The 23,939-nt window shown below is 42.4% G+C and overlaps 1 protein-coding gene across 7 annotated transcripts in view; it reads right to left on the minus strand.

Annotated features, from left to right (window-relative positions):
* The window catches only part of EPN1 (epsin 1), a 185,161-nt gene that overhangs the window by 91,940 nt on the left and 69,282 nt on the right, over positions 1–23,939 (minus strand). For all 7 annotated transcript variants that reach the window (XM_075840024.1, XM_075840026.1, XM_075840023.1 and 4 more), the window contains exon 3: positions 22,444–22,911. In XM_075840024.1, coding sequence (XP_075696139.1) covers positions 22,444–22,671 — 228 coding nt within the window. In that variant the 5' untranslated portion in view covers positions 22,672–22,911. The remainder of the gene's footprint in view (positions 1–22,443; positions 22,912–23,939) is intronic.

Consider the following 23,939-nt stretch of genomic DNA (forward strand, 5'->3'; position numbering starts at 1 on the left):
GTGTGTGTGTGTGTGTGTGCGTGCGTGTCAGTGGGTATAGTTATCATCTGCGACGTTATCTGTACTCAGTTATCGCGGCGTTACATAGGACTGCAGGTGACATCTACTACATTATATGTTCTCAGAGAGTTATCACTGGTATCTGTGGTGATACATAGTACTGCAGGTAATGTCTACTACATTATATGTACTCCGTTATTATTGTGTGTGATCTGTGGTGTTACATAGGGCTGCACGTGAAATCTACAACCTTATCTGTACTGCGTATATATGGGTCTGTTTGTGAATGTGTCTTTGTGCTTGTATATATGTGCCTTTTGTGTGTGTGTGTGTGTGTGTGTGTGTGTAGTCTATATATTTACCTGTATGTATATATTCCAGAATGTGTGTATGTATATTTGCCTGTATGTCTAAATATCTGTCTTTATGTATGTACAGTATATATGTTCCAGTATGTGCGTGTCTATATATGTGGTTAATTTTTGGTTTGTGTAGGGGGCCGCAATAGAAAGTGCCGCACAGGGCGCCATTCAACACAAGGCCGGCCCTGATTGCAATATATTGTTATTTTAACCAGCTCCAAATAAGCTTAACCCCTTCCCACTGCAGCCACTTTTGACCTTACTGACAGAGCCTTATTTTTCAAATCGGACATGTCATTTTAGGTGGTAATAACTTTGGAATGCTTTTATCTATCCAAGCGATTCTGAACTTGTTTTCTCGTGACACATTGGACACTAAGCTAGTGGTAAAATTTTGGCGATATATTCAGGATTTGTGAGAAAAATTAAAAAATTTAGCTAAAAATTGCAAACATTTTACATCCGTATACCATCCATTTTTTTCCTTTCCGTAAAACGGAGTTAACGTTAATTAAGGAGGCTATTCACATGTGTAAAATTTGTGCGTATTTTAAAACACAGAATGCACTACTTTCATTGGTATTGCAGATGAAAAACCACCATTGAAGTCTATAGAGTCTAGGAATTAAAATACAGATGTATTTGGTCAGTATGTGATATGTATTGCATCCGTTTTTTTAAAGAGGCTGTCTTATGCAATTCAATTATATTCCTAGAAGACAGCCCCATCAGTATTAGGCCCAATTCAGACAAGCGTATTTTACGTCCATGTTATGGACGTTAAAACAACGGCTGTCACATGGACCTATGTAATTTAACGGGGCTCTTCAGACATGCATTGTTTTTCACGCAGGTCCTATTTTTTCGCGTTTTTGCACACCACGCAGCCCATTGAAGACAATGGGTGCGTGAAAACAACTGACAGCACACGGATGTCATCCTTGTGCGGTCTGTAATTCACATACAAGTTGCTAAAGAAATTAGGAAAAAGAAACATACAACCTTCAGCTTTTTTTGCAGACGTAAAAACCGCACGACAAACAGATGACATATGACATATGCGTGTAAAACAAATGTGCACCGTACACGAATGCCATACAGAACTGCAACGCAAGAAAACGCAGAGTTTTTTTTACGCACATAAAACTGACACGTTTGTGTGAATTTAGCCTTACAGATCTGTAATACTGATGCAATACTGATGCGATATCATCCGTAATAAGTCTATTGCAGATCCGTACTATGGACATTAACCAATATGCTTGTCTGAAAGAGGCCTTAGGCCTCATGCCGGAAGTGTGCATGAGGCCTTACGTGCAAGAATGTTCTGTAATATGCTATGCTAAACGGTGTTGAAAATAGTCAAAATGACAGACCCCAGCTTAGGGCATCATACTCAAGTTAAACTTAATGGAAAGTCTAGCATAAGCGGCGCGGCACGGCACTCACCAGATCGCTTCTGCCGCTTCATTTTAGCGATCATGGGGGTTTCAGTGCTGACCGATTAAATCACCCCCATGATCACGCCCACCGATTAAATCTTCTGACAGGTCACTGATTCCGGGGGACACATTGTCAGATTAGATCATTCCAAGGACCACAATAAAACTTAAGGGTCTTCTCATATGGGTCCCCCATCAGTCTAGAAATAAGGTGGCTGCATACACTACCGTTCAAAAGTTTGGGGTCACCCAGACAATTTTGTGTTTTCCATGAAAACTCACACTTCTATTTATCAAATGAGTTGCAAAATGACTAGAAAATATAGTCAGGACATTGACAAGGTTAGAAATAATGATTTTCACCTTCAAACTTTGCTTTCGTCAAAGAATGCTCCATTTGCAGCAATTACAGCATTGCAGACCTTTGGCATTCTAGCTGTTAATTTGCTGAGGTAATCGGGAGAAATTTCACCCCATGCTTCCAGAAGCCCCTCCCACAAGTTGGATTGGCTTGATGGGCACTTCTTGCGTACCATACGGTCAAGCTGTTCCCACAACAGCTCTATGGGGTTGAGATCTGGTGACTGCGCTGGCCACTCCATTACAGATAGAATACCAGCTGCCTGCTTCTTCCCTAAATAGTTCTTGCATCATTTGGAGGTGTGCTTTGGGTCATTGTCCTGTTGTAGGATGAAATTGGCTCCAATCGAGCGCTGTCCACAGGGTATGGCATGGCAAAATGGAGTGATAGCCTTCCTTATTCAAAATCCCTTTTACCTTGTACAAATCTCCCACTTTACCAGCACCAAAGCAACCCCAGACCATCACATTACCCCCACCATGCTTGACAGATGGCGTCAGGCACTCTTCCAGCATCTTTTCAGTTGTTCTGCATCTCACAAATGTTCTTCTGTGTGATCCAAACACCTCAAACTTCGATTCGTCTGTCCATAACACTTTTTTTCCAATCTTCCTCTGTCCAATGTCTGTGTGCTTTTGCCCATATTAATCTTTACCTTTTATTAGCCAGTCTCAGATATGGCTTTTTCTTTGCCACTCTGCCCTGAAGGCCAGCATCCCGGAGTCGCCTCTTCACTGTGAGGCGTCTATTTCTCAAACTAGAGACTCTAATGTACTTGTCTTGTTGCTCAGTTGTGCAGCGGGGCCTCCCACTTCTCTTTCTACTCTGGTTAGAGCCTGTTTGTGCTGTCCTCTGAAGGGAGTAGTACACACCGTTGTAGGAAATCTGCAGTTTCTTGGCAATTTCTCGCATGGAATAATAGCCTTCATTTCTAAGAACAAGAATAGACTGTCGAGTTTCACATGAAAGCTCTCTTTTTCTAGCCATTTTGAGAGTTTAATCTAACCCACAAATGTAATGCTTCAGATTCTCAACTAGCTCAAAGGAAGGTCAGTTTTATAGCTCCTCTAAACAGCAAAACGGTTTACAGCGGTGATAACATAATTGCACAAGGGTTTTCAAGTGTTTTCTAATCATCCATTAGCCTTCTAACACAGTTAGCAAACACAATGTACCATTAGAACACTGGAGTGATGGTTGCTGGAAATGGCCTATATACACCTATGTAGATATTGCATTAAACACAAGACGTTTGCAGCTAGAATAGTCATTTAGCACATTAACAATGTATAGAGTGTATTTCTGATTAATTTAATGTTATCTTCATTGAAAAAAACTGTGCTTTTCTTTCAAAGATAAGGAAATTTCTAAGTGACCCTAAACTTTTGAACAGTAGTGTATGCATGTGGCCATCTCTATTGTAGTTTATGTGAGTTACTGAAAGCTGATCATTTTTACAAATCCCATACTACATACCAAACTACAATGGAGAGAACCGCACACATGCACATCCACCTCTACATCTCGTCTCCTCTGTTCTGGAGTGCTGACGCATCAGACATTTATGATATATGTTGTCTCAGACGTGAATACTCCCTTTAAAGGCTACGTACACCTTTGAAAATGCTTTTGGTTTTTTTAATAAGAGTATCAGTATGTTTCTAGTTACTTATTAAAAATTATTTTTACATTTTGAGATAGATGTTTTGTATCTTTTATACAGAGCAGCTTTATCTTGCGCTGAAACGGTGTTGCTGTATCTTGCTGACTGTTCAGTGTCTGCGGGTCCTCTGTGACCGACACGGAAGATCGAGCCGTTATCGATCACATCAAAGTTCATAACTTAGATGTGATAGATTACAGGTGAATACGGTGTGTCTCCACTGACACTGAACCAATCAGTGCCGCTGACCTGACGGATTCAGGTCTCAGCGCACGATACTGCTGCTTTGTATACAGAACACAAAGCAAATGCATCTCAAAAAGTTTAAAATAATTTTCAAATAAAAAGGAATTTGAAAGTTGCACGAAACCCACGGTTGCATGTTTATTAAAATAAAGAAATAAAAAGTTTGATTGATGTTGTACATGGCCTTTAACCTCTTGGCGACATGTCACGTACTATTACGTTGCGGTCGCCAAGGTGTTAAGGCAAAGGAACGTAATAGTATGCAATGATGATGCGGGCTCAGAAGCGGAGCCCGCACCATCGCCAGTGGGTGTCGGCTGTATATTGCAGCTGACACCCTGCTGCATGGCCAGGACCGGAGCTAGCCTCCGATCCAGCCGATTAACCCCTGAATGCAGTGCTGCATCTCTGGGGTTTTACCAGCAGATCGGAAACCAGCGATGTAATCACGAGGTTCCGATGACTGCTCCTGCAGATTGGAGGCCTAACAATGGCCTCCTGTCTGCAAAGTACGCAAGCCTTTTAGGTCCCGCTCTGAGGCAGAGCCTAAAAGGCTTTCTGCCCCAGAAACAAGATGGCGCAGTCTCAGCTAGCTCCGATCCCTGACCGCGGCATTTTAGAGGTTTTAAGCCGATCAGCATCGCTGCGATGCACAGCGTTGCCGATCGTTGCTATGGCACCTGTAGGCCTAAAAATGGCTTTCTGGTCTGCCACGTATGGAAGCCAATTAGGCCCTGCCCGGAGGTGGGGCCTAATAGGCTTGCCGTCTGTGAACAACTGACAGCTCTAATGCATTGCAATACTGAGTAAAGATCAGAAGTGCAGGCCTTCAAGTCCCCTAGTGGGACAAAACAAAAAGTTAATAAAAATGTTGAATAAAAAAGTGTAAAAATAAGAGTTAAGTTTAAAAAAAAAAAACACTACCTTTTTTCCTATAATAAGTATTTTATTATAGGGAAAATATGAAAACGATTAAAAAAAAACCAAAACATATATTTGGTATCACTGCATCCGTAGCGACAAACTGTAAAACTATAATGGTGTTTTCCCGCACGGAGAATACCGGAAAAAAAAAAAAAATGAAATAAGAAAATGCCAGAATCGCTATTTTTTGGTCACCACCCCTCACAAAACATAGTATAAAAAGTGATCAAAAAGTCGAATTTACCCCAAAACAGTATCAATAAAAACTATAGCCCGTCCCGCGAAAAACTAGGTCTTACACAGCAATTTTTATGAAAAATAAAAAAGTTATGGCTCTCAGAATATGGTGACAATTAAAAAAAATAAAAAATAATTTTTTAAACAAAGTGATTTTATTGTGCAAAAGCTCTCAAACGTTAAAAAAACATATACATACATATATATATATATATATATATATATATATATATATATAAAATAATAAAGAAATCTTGCAGCACTCCAATATGAAAAAAGTGGTGGTTTATTCAGTCGACAAAAGGCGACGTTTCTGTCCTACAGTAGGACCTTTATCAATGTTTGTAGGACAGAAACGTTGCCTTTTGTTGACTGAATAAACCACCACTTTTTTCATATTGGAGTGCTGCAAGATTTCTTTATTATTTAGTCCTTGGATCAGGACGACTTGCTTGGCACAAAATGTGCAGAGCATTCCAAAAGCGGATACGATTTGGAACAATTTATCAGTGCGATTATTATTTACCGCATTACACTACCCTCTTATTATGCCCGGATATACTCTGCCCAGCTTACATATGCCCCCACATTATAAACTGAAATAACAGCAAAACCCCAAATAGAACTATTACCAAGCAAAATCTGCACTCCAAAAGCCAAACGGCGCTCCCTCCCTTCTGAACCCTACAGCGTTCCCAAGCAGCAGTTTACGTCCACAAATATGGCATCGCCATACCCAGGAAAACCCGCTTAACATTTTATGACGTATTTGTCGTCAGTGGCACAAACTGGGCACAACATATTGTGCACTAAAATGGCATATCAGTGTAAAATTGAAATTTTTACTTTGCACCACCCACTATGCATTCATTTTTAATAAAAAAAAAACACGTCGGCTCAAAATGCTCATTACACCCCTTAATATGCCCTACGGGGTGTAGTTTTCAAGGTGGGGGTCACTACTTGGGGGTTTGTTTTACTATTTGACCTCAGAACCCTGCAATTGTGGGTCAATGCTGTGAAAATCACCAACATAGGCCTCAAATTTGCATGCTGCTCTTCACTTCTGAGCTCTGTCATATGTCCAGGCAAATAATAAATGCCTTGAGGGGTGTCGTTTCGAAAATGGGGTCACTTCGTGGGGGCTTCCACTGTACTCTGGTACCTCAGGGTTTTCCAAATGTGACATGGCGCCCAAAAATCAAAACTGCAAAATCTACATGACAAATAGCGCTCCTGCCTTTGAGCCCTGCAGTGTGTCCAAACAGCAGTTTATTACCACATATGGGGTATTGCCCTAATCGGGAGAAATTGCTTTACAAATATTGGGGTGCTTTTTTCTCCTTTAGCCCTTGTGAAAGTGGAAAAACTAAGCTAAAACTACATATTAATTTTCACAGCCTATTTCCAATTAATTCAAAATAAATGCAAAAAAAAAATCTGTGGGGTCAAAATGCTCACTATACCCCTCAATAAATTCCATAGGGGTGTAGTTGTCAAAAAGGGGTCACTTTTGGGGGGTTTCCACCGTTTGTCCCTCAGGGGCTTTGCAAATGCGACATGGCACCAAAAACCATTATAGCAAAATTTGAGCTTCAAAAGCCAAATGGCGCTCCTTCCCTTCTGAGGGCTGCCGTGTGTTCAAACATAAGTTTATGACCACATATGGGGTATTTCCGTAATCGGGAGAAATTGCTTTACAAATATTGGGGTGCTTTTTCTCTTTTATTCCTTGTAAAAACGAAAACATTGTATGTTTTAGTTGAAAACAACTTAGATTTTCGTTTTTATGGCTTAAGCTAAAGAAATTTAGCAAAACAACTGTTGGATCAAAATGTGCACTATAACCCTAGATTAATTCCTTGAAGGGTGTAGTTTCCAAAATGGTGTGTTTTGAGGGTTTTCCCTATGTTTTAGTATCACAAGACCTTTGCAAACCGGACATGGTGCCTAAAATATTTTCTAATAGAAAGGAGGCCTTTAAAATTCACTAGGTGCTCCTTTGCTTCTGAGGCCGGTGTTTCAGTCTATTAGCACACTAAGGCCCCATGTGGGATGTTTATAAAAACTGCAAAATCTGGGCAATAAATATGGAGTTGTTTTTCTCTGGTAAAACCTTCTGTGTTACAAGGAAAAAAAATTTAGGGTCATTTTTTTTTTTGTAAATTTCACCTCCATTTTTCTTTAATTCCTGTGAAAAGCCTGAAGGGTTAAGACACTTTCTTAATGCTGTTTGAGTACTTTGAGGGGTGCAGTTTTTAAAATGGGGTGATGTATGGAGACTTTCTAATATAAGGCCCTCAAAGCCACTTCAGAACTGAACTGGTCCCTGAAAAAGATGTGAGAAATTGCTGCTAAAGTAGTAAGCCATGTAACATCCTAGAAGAATAAAAGGACGCTCAAAAAGTAATGTAAACAAAGTAGACATATGAGAAATATAAACTAGTAACTATTGTGTAGTATTCATTTCTTACGAGCAGATACATTTAAATTTAGAAAAATGTTCCAATTTTTTTTTGACATTTTTCACTAAAAGTACAATATGTCACGAGAAAATCTCAGAATTGCTTGGATAAGTAAAAGTAATCCCAAGTTATTACCACATAAAGGGACGTCCACAAGGCCAAAACTGGCTGCATCTCAAAGGGACCCCTTAACGCTATGTGACGTACTATTATGTCATGGCGTTACCAGGCACCTGTGTCTTCAGATACAGGTTTAGAGCAGTGACAGCTACTGTCCTGGACAGCAGACTATCACTGCTTAACGCTGAGGGACCCATCGCAGCGGTCCCTCAGTGGCGATCCCCGCAACAGGTCATTACTGACTGACCGTCGCCATGCTGGAGGCGGCAATCGGGCCTCGGGGAGGGGGTAAAGACAACTGATTGGTTGCGGTCATGGACAGCAGCCAATCAATATATATCACCGAGGGACGAATCAGGCCGGTCCCACGCGGCGATTGGTCTGTCTGTCATGATAGATATATATATATATATATATATATATATATATATCTATCCCACATACTACTACTACCACCCCATCCTCCACCCTTTACCCCCTGATCACCCTACCACCCCCGCTAGTGATCGCTTTCACTGTGCTGTCATTTTTTGTTGCTGTGGTTGATCAGCAACTGAATAAGTTGCTGATCACTGTTCAAAACCCTCGGTACCGGGTTTCTTTTTTCTCCCACTTTCTTTTTGGTCATTTATAATATAACTTTTATCTACTTTGTAATCTCCTGGGACGAGTATTACTGTCCTGTGATCTTGTGTTCTGATCAGTGACTTCGCCATCACTGATCGCCTAATACAAGCCTTGCTCTAGGTTTTTTTTACGAGCTGTAGGTTTTGCACAACATACCTATCTGATAAAGAGCATAATGGCCCGTGGGGCATTTACAGCTGAGGAGGCATATGCTATTATTGCTTTGGACAGAGTCCGGAAGTAACATAAAAACCCTCTTCTACCTCTCCTCGTCAAGCGAGGATGAGGAATCACCCCCCGGACATCTACTACACCAGCCTCCGAGAGTTTTGACCCCATGTGGACCCCAATCCCTATGAACTATGAGCCCTAGGTCCCTGGGTTTATTTCACTGACTAATGTATTGACTTAATGTTGACCCAAAGTAACCTACAGTACATGCCCAACAGTTTATCGCCCAGAATGTCATATAGTTACACCAAGCCCAACAGGTTGACTTCTGTAGAGAAATAGGGAAGTTCTGGGGTATTGTGCTCAGTATGGAGCTTCTGAAAAAGCCATCCATAAGAACATACTGGACCACAGAAATACTGTACCACAACCCCACGTACCGCTTGGCGATGGCCAGGACTCGTTTTACTGCGATAATGCAGTGCCCACCCCAAGGTGATCCCAGCTTTGACCGCCTCTTTAAAATTAGACACCTATTAGTCCATTTCAGTGCCAAATTTGCCACGGTATACATCCCCGAGAAGTGCATTGCGGTTGACGAGTCCCTAGTTCATTTTAATGGGAGGCTTCGATTCCGCTAGTACCTACCAAATAAGAGGGCAAGGTATGGCGTGAAGATGTCCAAGTTGTGTGAACGTAGATCAGGGTACACCTACAAATGTAAAATATATGAGGGGAAGGACACCACTATTCATCCCCCAGAATGCCCCCCTTCATGGGAATTAACGGCAAGATAGTGTGGGATATGGGGCATCCACTGCTGGACAAGGGGTACCACCTCTACCAGGCTAATTACTATACCAGCGTACTACTTTTCAAGAGTCTCACTTCCAGAAGTATAATGGCATGCGGCACAGTTCGCAAGAACCAGAGAAGCCTCCCTAGATCGCTGCTCAGGCAAAAGCTCAGTGGTGAGAGTAGGGCACAATGCAGCGACATGTACAGAGTCCCTTAAACCCAATTGCATTCTTGATTACAATAAATACATGGGGAGGGGTTGATCTCTCCGATCAAGTGCAGCCATACAATGCCATGCGGAAATCAAGTGTGTGGCACAAGAAGCTGGCCGTGCACATCATTTAAATAGCATTGTACAATGCTTACGTGCTATACAGTTCTTCAGGCCAGCCATTTTAAAAACTGCACCTCTCAAAATATTCAAAACAGCATTCAGAAAGTTTCTTAACCCTTTAGGCGTTTCACAGGAATTAAAGCAAAGTAGAGGAGAAATTTAGAAATTAAATTTTTTTTGCCGAAATTCATTTGTAAGGCCCCATGCACACGACCGTGCCCGCAATCACGGCCCGCGATTGCGGGCACGGCCGGCCGCTGACTGACAGCCGCATTTCCGGGCCGTGCTCCCATACAAAGTATGGGAGCACGGCCCGCAAAATGCGAAAGAACGGACATGTTCCATAATTCCCGGAACATTTCAACGGCACGGACACCCTTCCGTAGGGCTACGGAAAGGTGTCCGTGTTCAATGAAAGTGAATGGCTCCGTTGTTGCTGTCGTGTGCATGGGGCCTAACACATTTTTTTCTGTAACACAGAAAAGTTTACCAGAGAAACGCAACTTTATATTTATTGCCCAGATTCTGCAGTTTTTAGAAATATCTGACATGTGGCCTCAATGCACTAATGGACTGAAACACTGGCCACAGAAGGAAAAGAGCACCTAGAGGATTTTGGGGCCTCCTTTTTTTTTTAGAATATATTTTTGGCACCATGTCAGGTTCGAAGAGGTCTTGTGGTGGCAGAACAATGGAAACTCCACAAAAGTGATACTGTTTTGGAAACAACACACCTCAAGGAGTTTATCTAGATGTATAGTTAGCATCTTGACTCCACGAGGCTAAATTTATTAGAGTTAGTCTGTGAAAAGTAAAATCTACTTTTCTTCTGAAAAAACAGAAATTTTAAATTTTTACAAGGAATAAAGAATAAAAAGCACCCAAAAACTTGTAAAGCTAGTTCTCCCGATTACGGAAATACAGTAATAAACTGCTGTTTGGACCCACGGCAGGACTCAGAAGGGAAGGAGCGCCATTTGGATTTTGGAGCGCAGATTTTGCGGGTTTGGTTTTCGGTTTTCGTTTGCAACGCCCTGGAGGGACCAAAACAGTGGAAACCCCCAAAAGTGAACCCATTTTGGATACTACACCCCTCAAGGAATTTTTCTAGGGGTATAGTGAGCATTTCGATCCCACAGGTCTTTTGCAGAATTTATTAGAATTAGGCCGTGAAAATTAATATCCACATTTTTACCACTAAAATGTTGATTTTTTTTAAAATTTTCAGAAGGGATAAAGAAAAACACCACAACATTTGTAAAGCTATTTCTCCCAAGTACGGCAATACCCCATAGGTGGTCATAAATGGTTTGTCATTAAAAATTAATTAACCCTTTCAGGACTGTTCAATTTTTTGCTTTTTCATTTTAGTTTTTCCCTTCCCGCTTTCTAAGAGCCATAAAGTTTTTTTCTTTTTCCGTCAATAGAGTGGTGTGAGGGATTATTTATTGCGGGAAGAGCTGTAGTTTTTATTGGTACCATTTTTTGGTATATACAACTTTTTGATCACTTTTGATTACATTCTTTTTAAAAGTTAAGGTGACCAAAAAAAGTGTGATTTTGGAGTTTTAAATGCTTTATTTTTTTATGTCGTTCACCGTGCAAGTTAAGTAATGGCATATTGTAATAGTTTGGACTTTTACGGATGCAGCGATACCAATTTTATTTACATTACATTAGAGGAAAAATGTTAAAGGTTTTTTTTTTGGGACTTTAAATATATTATATATTTTTTTCACTAATAACTTTATTTACCATTTTTTTTAACACATTTTATTAGTCCCCCTAGGGGACTTAACGCAGCGATCATTAGATCGCTGGTACAATACACTGCAATACTAATGTATTGCAGTATAATGTAATTTCTACAGGCTCCTGTAACAGCGCGATCTATGTTCCTGTCCGTTAGTCCCGGGTGTCAGCTGTAATACACAGCTGACACCTGCAGCATATCGAGCGGGCTCAGCGCGTGAGCCCGCTCTATATAGAACCCCCCGCACCACGACATTCTATTAAGTCATGGTGTGCGAAGGGGTTAATGCGCAGCGGATGGTGCAAAGTGAAAATTAAAATTTTCCAGATATGCCATTTTAGTGCACAATATTTTGTGCCCAGTTTATGCCACAGGGTATACGTAAGCTGTGCGGAGTACATCAGGGTATACGTAAGCTGTGCGGAGTACATCAGGGCATACGTAAGCTGTGCGGAGTACATCAGGGTATACGTAAGCTGTGCGGCGTACATCAGGATATATATATATATATATAAACTGTGCGGAGTACATCAGGGTATATGTAATATGTGAGGAGTACATCAGGGTATATGTAAGCTGGGCGGAGTACATCAGTGTATATGTAAGCTGTGCGGAGTACATCAGGGTATATGTAAGCTATGCGGACTACATCAGGGTATATGTAAGCTGTGCGGAGTACATCAGGGTATATGTAAGATGTGAGGAGTACATCAGGGTATATGTAAGCTGGGCGGAGTACATCAGGGTATATGTAAGCTGTGCGGAGTACATCAGGGTATATGTAAGCTATGCGGACTACATCAGGGTATATGTAAGCTGTGCGGAGTACATCAGGGTATATGTAAGCTGTGCGGAGTACATCAGGGTATATGTAAGCTGTGCGGATTACATCAGGGTATATGTAAGCTGTGCGGATTACATCAGGGTATATGTAAGCTGTGCAGAGTACATCAGGGTATATGTAATATGTGAGGAGTACATCAGGGTATATGTAAGCTGTGCGGATTACATCAGGGCATATGTAAGCTGTGAGGAGTACATCAGGGTATATGTAAGCTGTGCGGAGTACATCAGGGTATATGTAAACTGTGCGGATTACATCAGGGTATATGTAAGCTGTGCGGATTACATCAGGGTATATGTAAGCTGTGCGGATTACATCAGGGTATATGTAAGCTGTGCAGAGTACATCAGGGTATATGTAATATGTGAGGAGTACATCAGGGTATATGTAAGCTGTGCGGATTACATCAGGGCATATGTAAGCTGTGAGGAGTACATCAGGGTATATGTAAGCTGTGCGGAGTACATCAGGGTATATGTAAACTGTGCGGATTACATCAGGGTATATGTAAGCTGTGCGGATTACATCAGGGCATATGTAAACTGTGAGGAGTACATCAGGGCATAATAAGAGGGTATAATAATGCGGTAAATATTAATAAATATTAATTCAGAAACGTGTGGCTGGTGTCGCACTGTTAAAGGGTGCACGATCTTATCCGCTTTTGGAACGCTCTGCACATTTTGTGTTGTCATATTCTGAGAGCCAGAGCTTTTCTATTTTTTCTCCACCAGAGCTGTGTGAGGGTTTATTTGTTGCGGGACCACCTGTAGATTTCATTATTACAATTTTAGTGTACATGCGATTTTTTGGTCACTTTTTATTCAATTTTTTGGCAAGCAAGGTGACAAAAAAAAAAACAATTTCGGCCTATGTTTTTTGTCTTTTTTTTTTTTTTTTTTAACGGCGTTCACTGTGTGCTATAAATTACATTTTACTTTTTTCTGCGGGTCGATACTATTACGGCGATACCATATGTATATAGTGTATTTTTTTATGTTTTGCAGCGTTTGCGCAATAAAATCACTTTTCTATAAAATAATACATTTTTTGTCTCCCCATATTCTGAGAGCCATAACTTTTTTATTTTTCTGTCAAAAAAGATGTGTAAGGACTTGTTTTTTGTGGAACCGGTTACAGTTACATAGTTACATAGTTACATAGTTAGTACGGCTGAAAAAAGACACATGTCCATCAAGTTCAACCAAGGGACGGGAAAAGGGAAGGAAAGATTTCTACACATAGGAGCTTATATTTTTTTGTTCTAGGAAATTATCTAAGCCTTTTTTAAAGCCATCTACTGTCCCTGCTGTGACCATAGGTTGTAGTTTTTATTGGTACTATTTTGGGGTACATGCGACTTTTTGATAATTTTTTATTCTATATTTTGGGAGGGGTGGTGAACAAAAAAAAAAAAAAAGTGATTCTGGCATTGTTATTTTTCTTGCGGGAAATATAATACTATAGTTTGGGTCGTTACGAACGCGGTGATACCACATATGTGTACTTTAAAGTTTATTTTTTTCCTATAATAGTACCAATAGGAAAAAAAGCACTTTATGTTTTTGGAACTTCTTTTTACACTTTTCACTTGAAGACTTGCAGCTCTAATAGATGCTATAATACATTACACTACCTAGGTAGTGTAAGGTCTCATTCACACGACAGGGTCTGAGTGTCGGCCGGGAAAATCAGCCGTTTTTGGCCGATTTTCCCGGCCGGTTTGCATCTGTTCCGATTCCGTTCCGGGCTGAGTTGCCGTTTTTACCGGCCGATTTGGACCCGATTTGCAGCCGTTTTTATCCCTGTCCGTTTTAAAATCGGATGAATTTCATTTAAATTTGTTGCCACACACAGCCCTTTGTAGATAATGCCACAGCCCCCCTGGAAGGTAATGCCACCCAGCCCCCTGTAGGTGATGCCACCCAGCCCCCTGTAGGTGATGCCACCCAGCCCCCTGTAGGTGATGCCACCCAGCCCCCTGTAGGTGATGCCACCCAGCCCCCTGTAGGTGATGCCACCCAGCCCCCTGTAGGTGATGCCACCCAGCCCCCTGTAGGTGATGCCACCCAGCCCCCTGTAGGTGATGCCACCCAGCCCCCTGTAGGTGATGCCACCCAGCCCCCTGTAGGCGATGCCACCCAGCCCCCTGCAGGCGATGCCACCCAGCCCCCTGCAGGCGATGCCACCCAGCCCCCTGCAGGCGATGCCACCCAGCCCCCTGCAGGCGATGCCACCCAGCCCCCTGCAGGCAATGGCTTCCAGGAGAAGTCACTGACTTCAATGTCCATATATGGACAGTGTAGTCACTCACTTCTGTAGCGGAATCCCCGGCCATAGAGCCGGGGATTCCGCTGCAGAAGTGAGTGACTTCGCTGTGTCCATATATGGACAGTGTAGTCACGCACTTCTCCTGTAGCGGAATCCCCAATCCCCGGCCGGGGATTGGGGATTCCGACTCCTACAGGGAGCAAAAAAAAAGACCCTCCTCCTCCTCCTCCTCCTATGCACTCTGCACTGTGAGGAGGAGGAGAGAGAGAGAGAGTGTGCGAGCGACGGTAGACCCGGCCATCACTCGGGACACATTCCGGTGATGGCCGTGTATTACCCGGCCCCATAGGCTTCTATGGGAGCCGGGCGGCCGGGCACCCGGCCGAAAATAGGGCATGTCCCATTTTTTGACGGCCGGTTTTCCTGGCCGTCAAAAAATCGGTCATGTGAATAGCCCCATTAGGGGTCTATTATTCCTAATGCAGCCAGGTGTCGGACGATTTATGAACGGCCAGCACCCGGCCGGGAAACCCTGTCATGTGAATCCCGCCTTACTTATTATAAATGGTCAGGGGGACGCTGAGGGTCACACTGACAGGAAGCATATGAGGATCAGCCTCGGGCTGGTCCTCAGTCTTCCGTGCATGGCAGACCTGGAGGCCGTTGTATGGCCTCTGGTTTTGCCATGACACCAACGGCAGCACCCGCAAACGGTCCACGGGAAAGTATGTTGCAGCAACAAACTTTCCCTGCGATCACATGATCGGGACCTGCACTAATCAGGTCCCGATCATGTCTGGGGACCAGTGGTCATTGTTAACAGCGCTACTCTGAGACACCCGATCGCGCTGCTAACACAGTCTTCTCTCTCCTCCGAACTCACAGTGACAGGAGGCAAGGCGAGAGAGAAAGTTATAACCATCATGTGCCAGGAAAGTTTGTTACTACAACAAACTTTCCCTGTGGTCGCTATGATTGGCTCATAGCGATCACATGATTGGGACCCCAACCAATCAGGCCCTGATGAGAGCACCCAGACCAGAGGCTGATAGCAACAGCCCGTTCCACGTGTTAGACCCGATCGCCGACATAAGGAGGAAAATAAATAAACGTCGGCAATGCTCAAAGCCCAGCAAGCGCCGACGTTAATTTACAGTTGGTGGTCAGGAAGCGGTTAAATAACATCTTATTGGGAAATAAATTATATTCCATTTTCACGTCCAAATTCTACTAAAATCAGCAAAATGCTCACTACACCCCTAGATTAATTTCTCAAGGGGTGTAATTTCGAAAACAGGGTATTTTTTGGGGTGTTTCCTTTGTTTGGCTACCAGAAGACCGCTTTAAACCTGACACGGTGCCTAAAACAAACAATCTACTAAAAAGGAGGCCCAAAAATCCACTTGGTGCTCCTTTGCTTCGGAGGCCGGTGCTTCCACATGTGGGATTTTTCTAAAAACTGCAGAATCTGGGCAATAAATAAGTTGTTGCGTTTCTCTAGTAAAACCTTCTGTGTTACACAAAAAAAAAAACAAAAAAAAAACTTCTGCAAAAAAAAAAATATTAAATTTGTCAATTTCACCTCTACATTGCTTTAATTCTTGTGAAACGCCTAAAGGGTTAAGAAACTTTTTAAATTATGTTTTAAATACTTTGAGGGGTGCAGTTTTTAAAATTGGGTGACTAATGGGGGTTTGTATTGTATGGTTCCCTCAAAGCCACTTTACAACTGAACTGGTCCTTGTAAAAATAGCCTTGAAATTTTCATGAAAATGTGAGAAATTTCTGTTAAAGTTCTAAGACTCGTAACGTCCTAGAAAAATAAAAGAATGTTCAAAAAAACTAGGCCGATCTTAAGTAGACATCTCAGAAATTTTAATTAGCAACAATTTTGTGAGGTATAACTATATGTCTTACAAGCAGATACATTTAAATATAGAAAAATGCATATTTATGCAATTTTTCGATACATTTTGATGTTTTTCACAATTAAATACTGAATGAATTGATCAAATTTTACCAGTAACAAAGTCCAATTTGTCACGAGAAAACATTCTCAGAATCGTTTGGATGGGTAAAAAGCATTCCAAAGTTTTTAACACAAAGTGATTTGAAGTGCCAACTAGACCTCGTCTTAAGGGGTTAAGGCCTTGCCCACACACAGAAACAGAATACATAAAAAAGGAAAGCCTTCAAGTGTCTTCTCCTGAATCCAATACTGGCTTTGGTAAGAAAAAAAAAAATCAAACATGCAAAATCTGCACTGTAAGAACAAGGCCTAAAGGAGCAATCTGGGTAATACTGATGGTCTGGTCTAAGCATAAAAGAGGAACAGTTTTACCTGGTATGCTCTTTTAATTTGCTTAAAATAGAACTTCTACTGTCCCACAGATCCCCCGCATCAGCGCCGGAATAAGCGCCAAGAGAACATCCGAATCCACCCCCCATTGTTTTCAATGGGAGGCAGAAGCGTTTTCTTTCCCAGGTGGTGGGGGGAAAAAAAGCAGCATGGCCTTTTACCGCGGTTCCGTCTGAGCCACCATTGAGATGAATGGGAGGTAGAAAATCTCTAGGCGCTCATTTCCGATAATTTTTGGCTGCATTTTTTGCATTAGCTTTAATGGCCGCGAACGAAAAACGCCATGAAAACCGCCGCAAAAATGCGCAGGCCGGTCAAAATCTGCCTCCAAATTCCTGAAGGAATTGTGAGGCAGATTTTTTTTCTGCCTTATAAAAACTGGGTCATCAGGGCCAGTGACACAGTACCTCCCCATAACGGTGCCAGGAGTAGGATGCGACTCAAAAGACAGCGGTGTCTTTCTGAACCATCACTATAAGGACACAAATAAGCACGTTTGTCATGGCTGGAGGCTGCAAAGAACAGCACCCGAAGGTTGTGCACCTCTGTATTAGAGCATTATACGGATGACCCAATGTAAAGAGGTCTGTTAGAGTGACAGGTTCTCTTCAAACGGGAACCGGTTACTAGATTTGGAGCCACTAAACCACCAACACGTATGCAGCTAAGGTTTAGTGTTAAAAACCTAGCCACGTCGAAACCAGCCAGTTAGGCAATAGTCAGTAAAAAAAACTTGCAAGTAAGGGCCTGTTCACACCACCTTTCATTTCCGTTCCGGGTTTCCGTCGAAGGGTTCCGTCGGATGAACCCCGCAACGGAAAGTGAAACTGACAGCACAGCTTGCGTTTCAGTCACCATTGATCTCAATGGTGACGGAAAAATCGCTAATGGTTTCCGTTCGTCACCATTCCGGATGGTTTCCGGTTTTCCGACCGAATCAATAGCGTAGTCTACTCCGCTATTGATACCGTCGGAAAACCGGAAACCAGAAGGAATGGTGACGAACGGAAAGCATTAGCGATATTTCCGTCACCATTGAGATCAATGGTGACTGAAACGGAAGCTGTGCTGTCCGTTTCAATTTCCGTTGCGGGGTTCAACTGACGGAACCCTCTGACGGAACCCCCGAACGTAAATGAACGGTGATGCGAACAGGCCCTAACTAAGAGATGTCCGGCAGCATCAGGCACATGTTCACATGAAGCGAAGGACAGTATATCTCGCTTTACTCTGCGCCCGATGCCACTCCCGGACTGATTTCAGTAACTATATTTTACTAACTATTGCCTAAACGGACAGTTTTGACGTGAACAGGTTTGGTACACTTGAAAGAAATCTGTCACCAAGTTTATGCTGCCCTATAGGAGGGCAGCATAAAGTAGTGCTAGAGACCCTGATTCAAACATGGACTTATTTTTGAGCGTTCGGTAGTTTTTGTTAAAATAATTTCCTCTTAAGCAGCTCATATTCAGCAGCTGCCCACCGGCCGCTGATTGACAGCTTTCTTCCCATATTGTGCTGAGAAAGCTGCCAAACTATGGCAGGTGGGCGGAACTAGCTCATGAATATCAAGCACTCGAGTGCAAACCCATCGAAAGGACGTGGTTCAGCTCACGTTCAGAGGACAGATTTTATGAAAGCAAGGTACTACAACCGTGTATTTAAATGGGGCCGTTCACACAACCGTTGTTTCAACGCAGCGTTTGAAGGGTCCGTGAAAAAATAAGACCGGTCGTATTTTACTGCGTGTCACGCATCCCTCCATAGACTCTAGTCTATGGGGGATGCGTGACAAAGCGTCCCGCACGGGTGCACCTCGGACGTAAAAAACTGAAGTTTTTCACGTCAGAGGTTGCCGACGCTCGGCTGAATGTAACCTAAGTTATACACCGCTGCAATCAGGGTCTCTGGCACTACTTTATGCTGCCCTCAGATGGGTCAGCGTAAAACTGGTGACAGGTTTTCTTTAACCCTAGCTGCATAACATGTTAGTGGTTTAGTGGCGCCATACCTAGCGACAGGAAAAAAGGGAAGCCAAACTAAGGCCTTATACACACACACGTGTGTCTAATTTGCATCTGCAAAAAACGTATTATGTATATGAATGTCCGGGGTGCGTCCGTGTTGTTTACATGTGTCATCGGTTACTCTTGTCCATTTTTCTCCTCTGCATGCGCTTCTTGATTTCACTTTTCATGTCATCCGTATGCAGCCTGTTTTTTGTTTCTTTAACGTACCCATAGACTCAGAGTTCAAGTCTGATCCGCAAAAACTGACCAGAATAGGACATCCTGTGAGTGAGTATCAAGCAGTGGACAAACGCTTAGTGAAAAAAAATAATAATAAATGCGTGAATAGTATGAAATTGTATGGGTCCGTGTGCTGCCAGTTGTTAAAACTGACAGCACACTGGTGAGAAATACCTTTGAGTGAATAAGCTTCTTTCCAGCTTCTGACAACTGATGACCTAACCACTGGATAGGTCATCAGTACATGATCTGTGGGGGTCCGACACCCGGGCCCGCATAGATCAGCTGATCCGGTGCCTCCGTGCACCAGATGTCCATGCCGGAAGCACTTCGCTCCGGCCACGGAATAGCAGCAGAGCTGCAGCTCTGCTCCTATTCAAGTGAATAGGAGGACCTGCAGTTCTGCAGCATGGCCGTAATGATATGTACGGAGCCAACTGCTTCCGGGCTCCATACATAGCATTATGTGCCACAACATCCGGTGCCCGTAGCTTATCGGTGCGGGGTCTGGGTGTCGGACCCGCGCCGGTGACATACTGATGACCTATCCAGTGGATAGGGCATCAGTTGTCAGAAGGTGGACAACCCCTTTAAAGCTGATCATACACTGTGAAAAATGGACACAATGTCCAACTTCATGCATTTTGGCCTCATAAATTGATTTTTTTTACACCAACGTTCGTGATGATTGGCGTTCGGTAAAAAGTGTCTGTCCTGAGGCAAGCTCTTTAAAGCAGACCATACACAAGATAAAAGTTGTCTGAAATGGCCGATGACTGACCAATGTCTGCCGAAAAAGTGATTGGTCATAGTGGACTTTTTTCAGCCAGTCAGCTAAAACTACACGTGCATGGCATGCTTAGCCAGTTACAGTCGATTATTCCGCACTTTTTGTAAGAGCATTTTGGGTTCTTCCCACATTTTTTATTTTTATTTTTTAACTATGCTCCTGATCTGCCAGTTCAGTCTAGCGAGTTGATGATCAAATCCTTTGTAAAAACTATCCGACGTACTGTGGCTGCATATTGGCTGACCCTAATCTTAGAGGCTCTGTCACCACATTATAAGTGCTCTATCTTCTACATTAGGAGATCGGCGCTATAATGTAGGTGACAGCAGTGCTTTTTATTTAGAAAAAATAATCTATTTTCACCATGTTAGTAACGATTTTAGCTTTATGCCAATTAGTTTCTTAATGCCCAAGTGGGCGTGTTTTTACTTTAGACCAAGTGGGCGTTGTACAGAGGAGTGTATGACGCTGACCAATCAGCGTCATACACTACTCTCCATTCATTTAGTCAGCGCACAGTGACACTGTTATTCACTATGTGCTGTCTTATACTGACATATTAACGTTACTGAAGTGTTTAGACAGTGACTAGACATTCCTTCCAGCCAGGACGGGATGTCTATTCACAATCCCGACACTTCCTTAAAGAGACTCTGTCACCGCATTAGAAGTGCCCTATCTCCTACATAATGTAGGTGACAGCAGTGCTTTTTATTTTAAAAAAACGATCTAATTTTACCACTTTATTAGAGTTTTTCGATTTATGCTAATGAGTTGCTGGGCGTGTTTTTACTTTAGACCAATCAGCATCATGCACTCCTCTCCATTCATTTAGGCAGCGCATAGGGATCCTGTTAGATCCTTATGTGCTGTCTTATACTTACACATTAACGATACTGAAGTGTTTAGACAGTGAAAAGACATTCCACGGAATGTCTATTCACAATCTCTGCACTTCGTTACTGTTTCTATGGTAGTTACAGCAGAGGAAGCGTGATCTCGTTGTAACCTGTCATTTACCGCGTAATCTCGCGAGATAACAATACTGAAGTGTTTAGACCGTGAATAGACATTCCACGGGATGTCTATTCACAATCTCTGCACTTCGTTACTCTGTCTGTGGTAGTTACAGCAGAGGACGCGTAATCTCGCGAGATTACGCGGTAAATGACAGGTTACAACGAGATCACGCTTCCTCTGCTGTAACTACCATAGAAACAGTAACGAAGTGCAGAGATTGTGAATAGACATCCCGTCCTGGCTGGAAGGAATGTCTATTCACTGTCTAAACACTTCAGTATTGTTAATGTGTAAGTATAAGACAGCACATAAGGAACTAACAGGATCCCTATGCGCTGCCTAAATGAATGGAGAGGAGTGCATGATGCCGATTGGTCAGCGTCATACACTCCCCTGTACAACGCCCACTTGGTCTAAAGTAAAAAAACGCCCAGTTGGGCATTGAGCAACTCATTAGCATAAATCTAAAATCGCTCCTAACGTGGTAAAAATAGATAGTAATGGTTTTTATTTTTAAAAAAAACCTGTCACCTACATTATAGCGCCGATCTCCTTATGTAGGAAATAGGGCACTTATAATGTGGTGACAGAGCCTCTTTAACGTTTGCTTGGTACTTACAGCAGTACAAAGCGTAATCTCGCTGTAACCTGTCATTTACAGCGAGATCTCACGAGATTACGCTTTGCTCTACTGTAAGTACCACAGAAACGTTAACGAAGTGCAGGGATTGTGAATAGACATCCCGTCCTGTCTGGAAGGAATGTCTAGTCACGGTCTAAACACTTCAGTAACGTTAATGTGTCAGTATAAGACAGCACATAGTGAATAACGCAATGTGACTATGCACAGGCTAAATGAATGGAGAGAAGTGTATGACGCTGATTGGTCAGCGTCATGCACTCCACTGTACAATGCGCAGTTGGTCTAAAGTAATAACACGCCCACTTGGGCATTAAGAAACGAATTAGCATAAAGCTAAAATCGCTCCTAACGTGGTTAAAATAGATTGTTTTTCTAAATAAAAAGCACTGCTGTCACCTACATTATAGCGCCCATCTCCTTATGTAGGAGATAGGGCAATTATAATGTGGTGACAGTCTCTTTAAGTACCCCAACTTAAGTGCGAGATGTTGGTGGTTCTTTATTGGCAAATATATATATTTTTGTGTTCAAATAGTGGCACCACAAAAAAAAAAAAAAAATAATTGTTTCCATCTGTGCTATTTTACATAAACCATAATTAAAAAACTAAGTACAGAGGAAACTTTGTAAATCCTTCGGCACAGAAATCCTGTTATTAAATTTATGAATGCCACAACCAAAAACGTACAACAGATTATAATAGTTGTGCAGAGGTTACAATGAAATGTGAGGATATATGAAGAACTGAACATAACTGATCTTACTTTATAGACGTGTCTCCAGTTTTTCCCATGGTCATTTAGTCGCTTCCATATCATGCTCATGATTTCAGAGAACGCCACCACATTGTACGTGAGATCTGCAATTTCAGACATGAGAGAGCTAGATGGGCCCCACGGATCATTCGATGTAGCTTCTCTTACTTTGATTTCAGCTTCAGAGTAATTGTGGACAATGTTTTTCATCTGGCGGCGGAGTGAAGAGGTAGACATGATGGTTGATTTTCTGACCAGTGACTGTAGAGAATACGATTAGAATTCCACTGTATTTATAAGTTATAGAGCAACTTTCAGTCTGCAGATTGCCTACAGCGACAATGAAGGCCCAGCAATATTACGTTTCTTAGGGCATCCAAAATGACTACCACTTGCTTTTTGCCAGTAGGCTAAGATGTTCGGATATATTTTCCAACACGGACTCCTCTTGGCATTGTGAAAGTACTAAAGCCACATCTAAAAAAAATTAAACAAAAAAAAAAATTGTATGAAAAATTGATCAGTATAAAATATAAAAACAGTGTACATACACAGATCTGCAATAATTATTAATATACAAGAGTGAGTGCATGTCCACATTATGCATTATAATGCATGAGCTACAGCTGTCCATTGCAGAAATAGAAGATGCTGCCCCAAGCACTCGGCAAATACACTCTTCATAAATGGGGAACACTTAAAAAGGTAATCCCAACTTAGACATTTATGGCATATCCCTGGATATGCCATAAATGTTTGACAAATGCGGGTCACCCTGTTACCACCTGTTGAGGCTGCTACCAGCCGCCGCATCTAGGCGTTGGCCATGAAAGTGCGAGGCTCTCTCCATTCATTTCTATGGAAGTTAGGAAAACAGCCGAACCTGCTTGGTGGGACCCGCATCTATCAGACATTTTGGAATACACCAGCAAAGCTCTGTGCAGACAATGAAGAAGGAATTCGGCAAGATTTGAGTTTTGATGCCTGCAGAATATTACAGCCCTGTAATATAACAAAACCTGTAAAATAACAAGATTGATAACGGAAACCCCAGCACATTACTGGACCAATCGCACAAAATATAGAACTGCCACCTGAATGACACCATTGACTTACAAACGAGTCTATAGGGCTCCGTCGTGGTTTTCATCATTTTGATGGGAAGAAACTGGGAACTGGGAACACTATCTGGTTTTAACCTTTCCAACATCTGACGTACATTTATAAGTCATAGTCGGGAGGTAGGGGGGTGTAACGGGCTCACGTGCCGAGAACACTCCATACGCCGTGGGTGTCAGCTTACACTATATTACAGCTGACTCCTCCCACTACGAGCCAGGATCGGAGAGAACACCAATTTTGGTTATTTAACTGCTTAGATGCCACGGACAATAGTAACAGCGAAATCCAAGCCATTAGGCACGGGGGGGGGGGGGGGTTGGCCAGGATGAAGGCCACAGGTTGGTCATCTTGAACCTTCTATTAAGTCCTTAATAGAGGGACGC

This window comes from Rhinoderma darwinii, chromosome 10 (genome assembly GCF_050947455.1).
Source record: "Rhinoderma darwinii isolate aRhiDar2 chromosome 10, aRhiDar2.hap1, whole genome shotgun sequence".
Taxonomy (NCBI): Eukaryota; Metazoa; Chordata; class Amphibia; order Anura; family Rhinodermatidae; genus Rhinoderma; species Rhinoderma darwinii.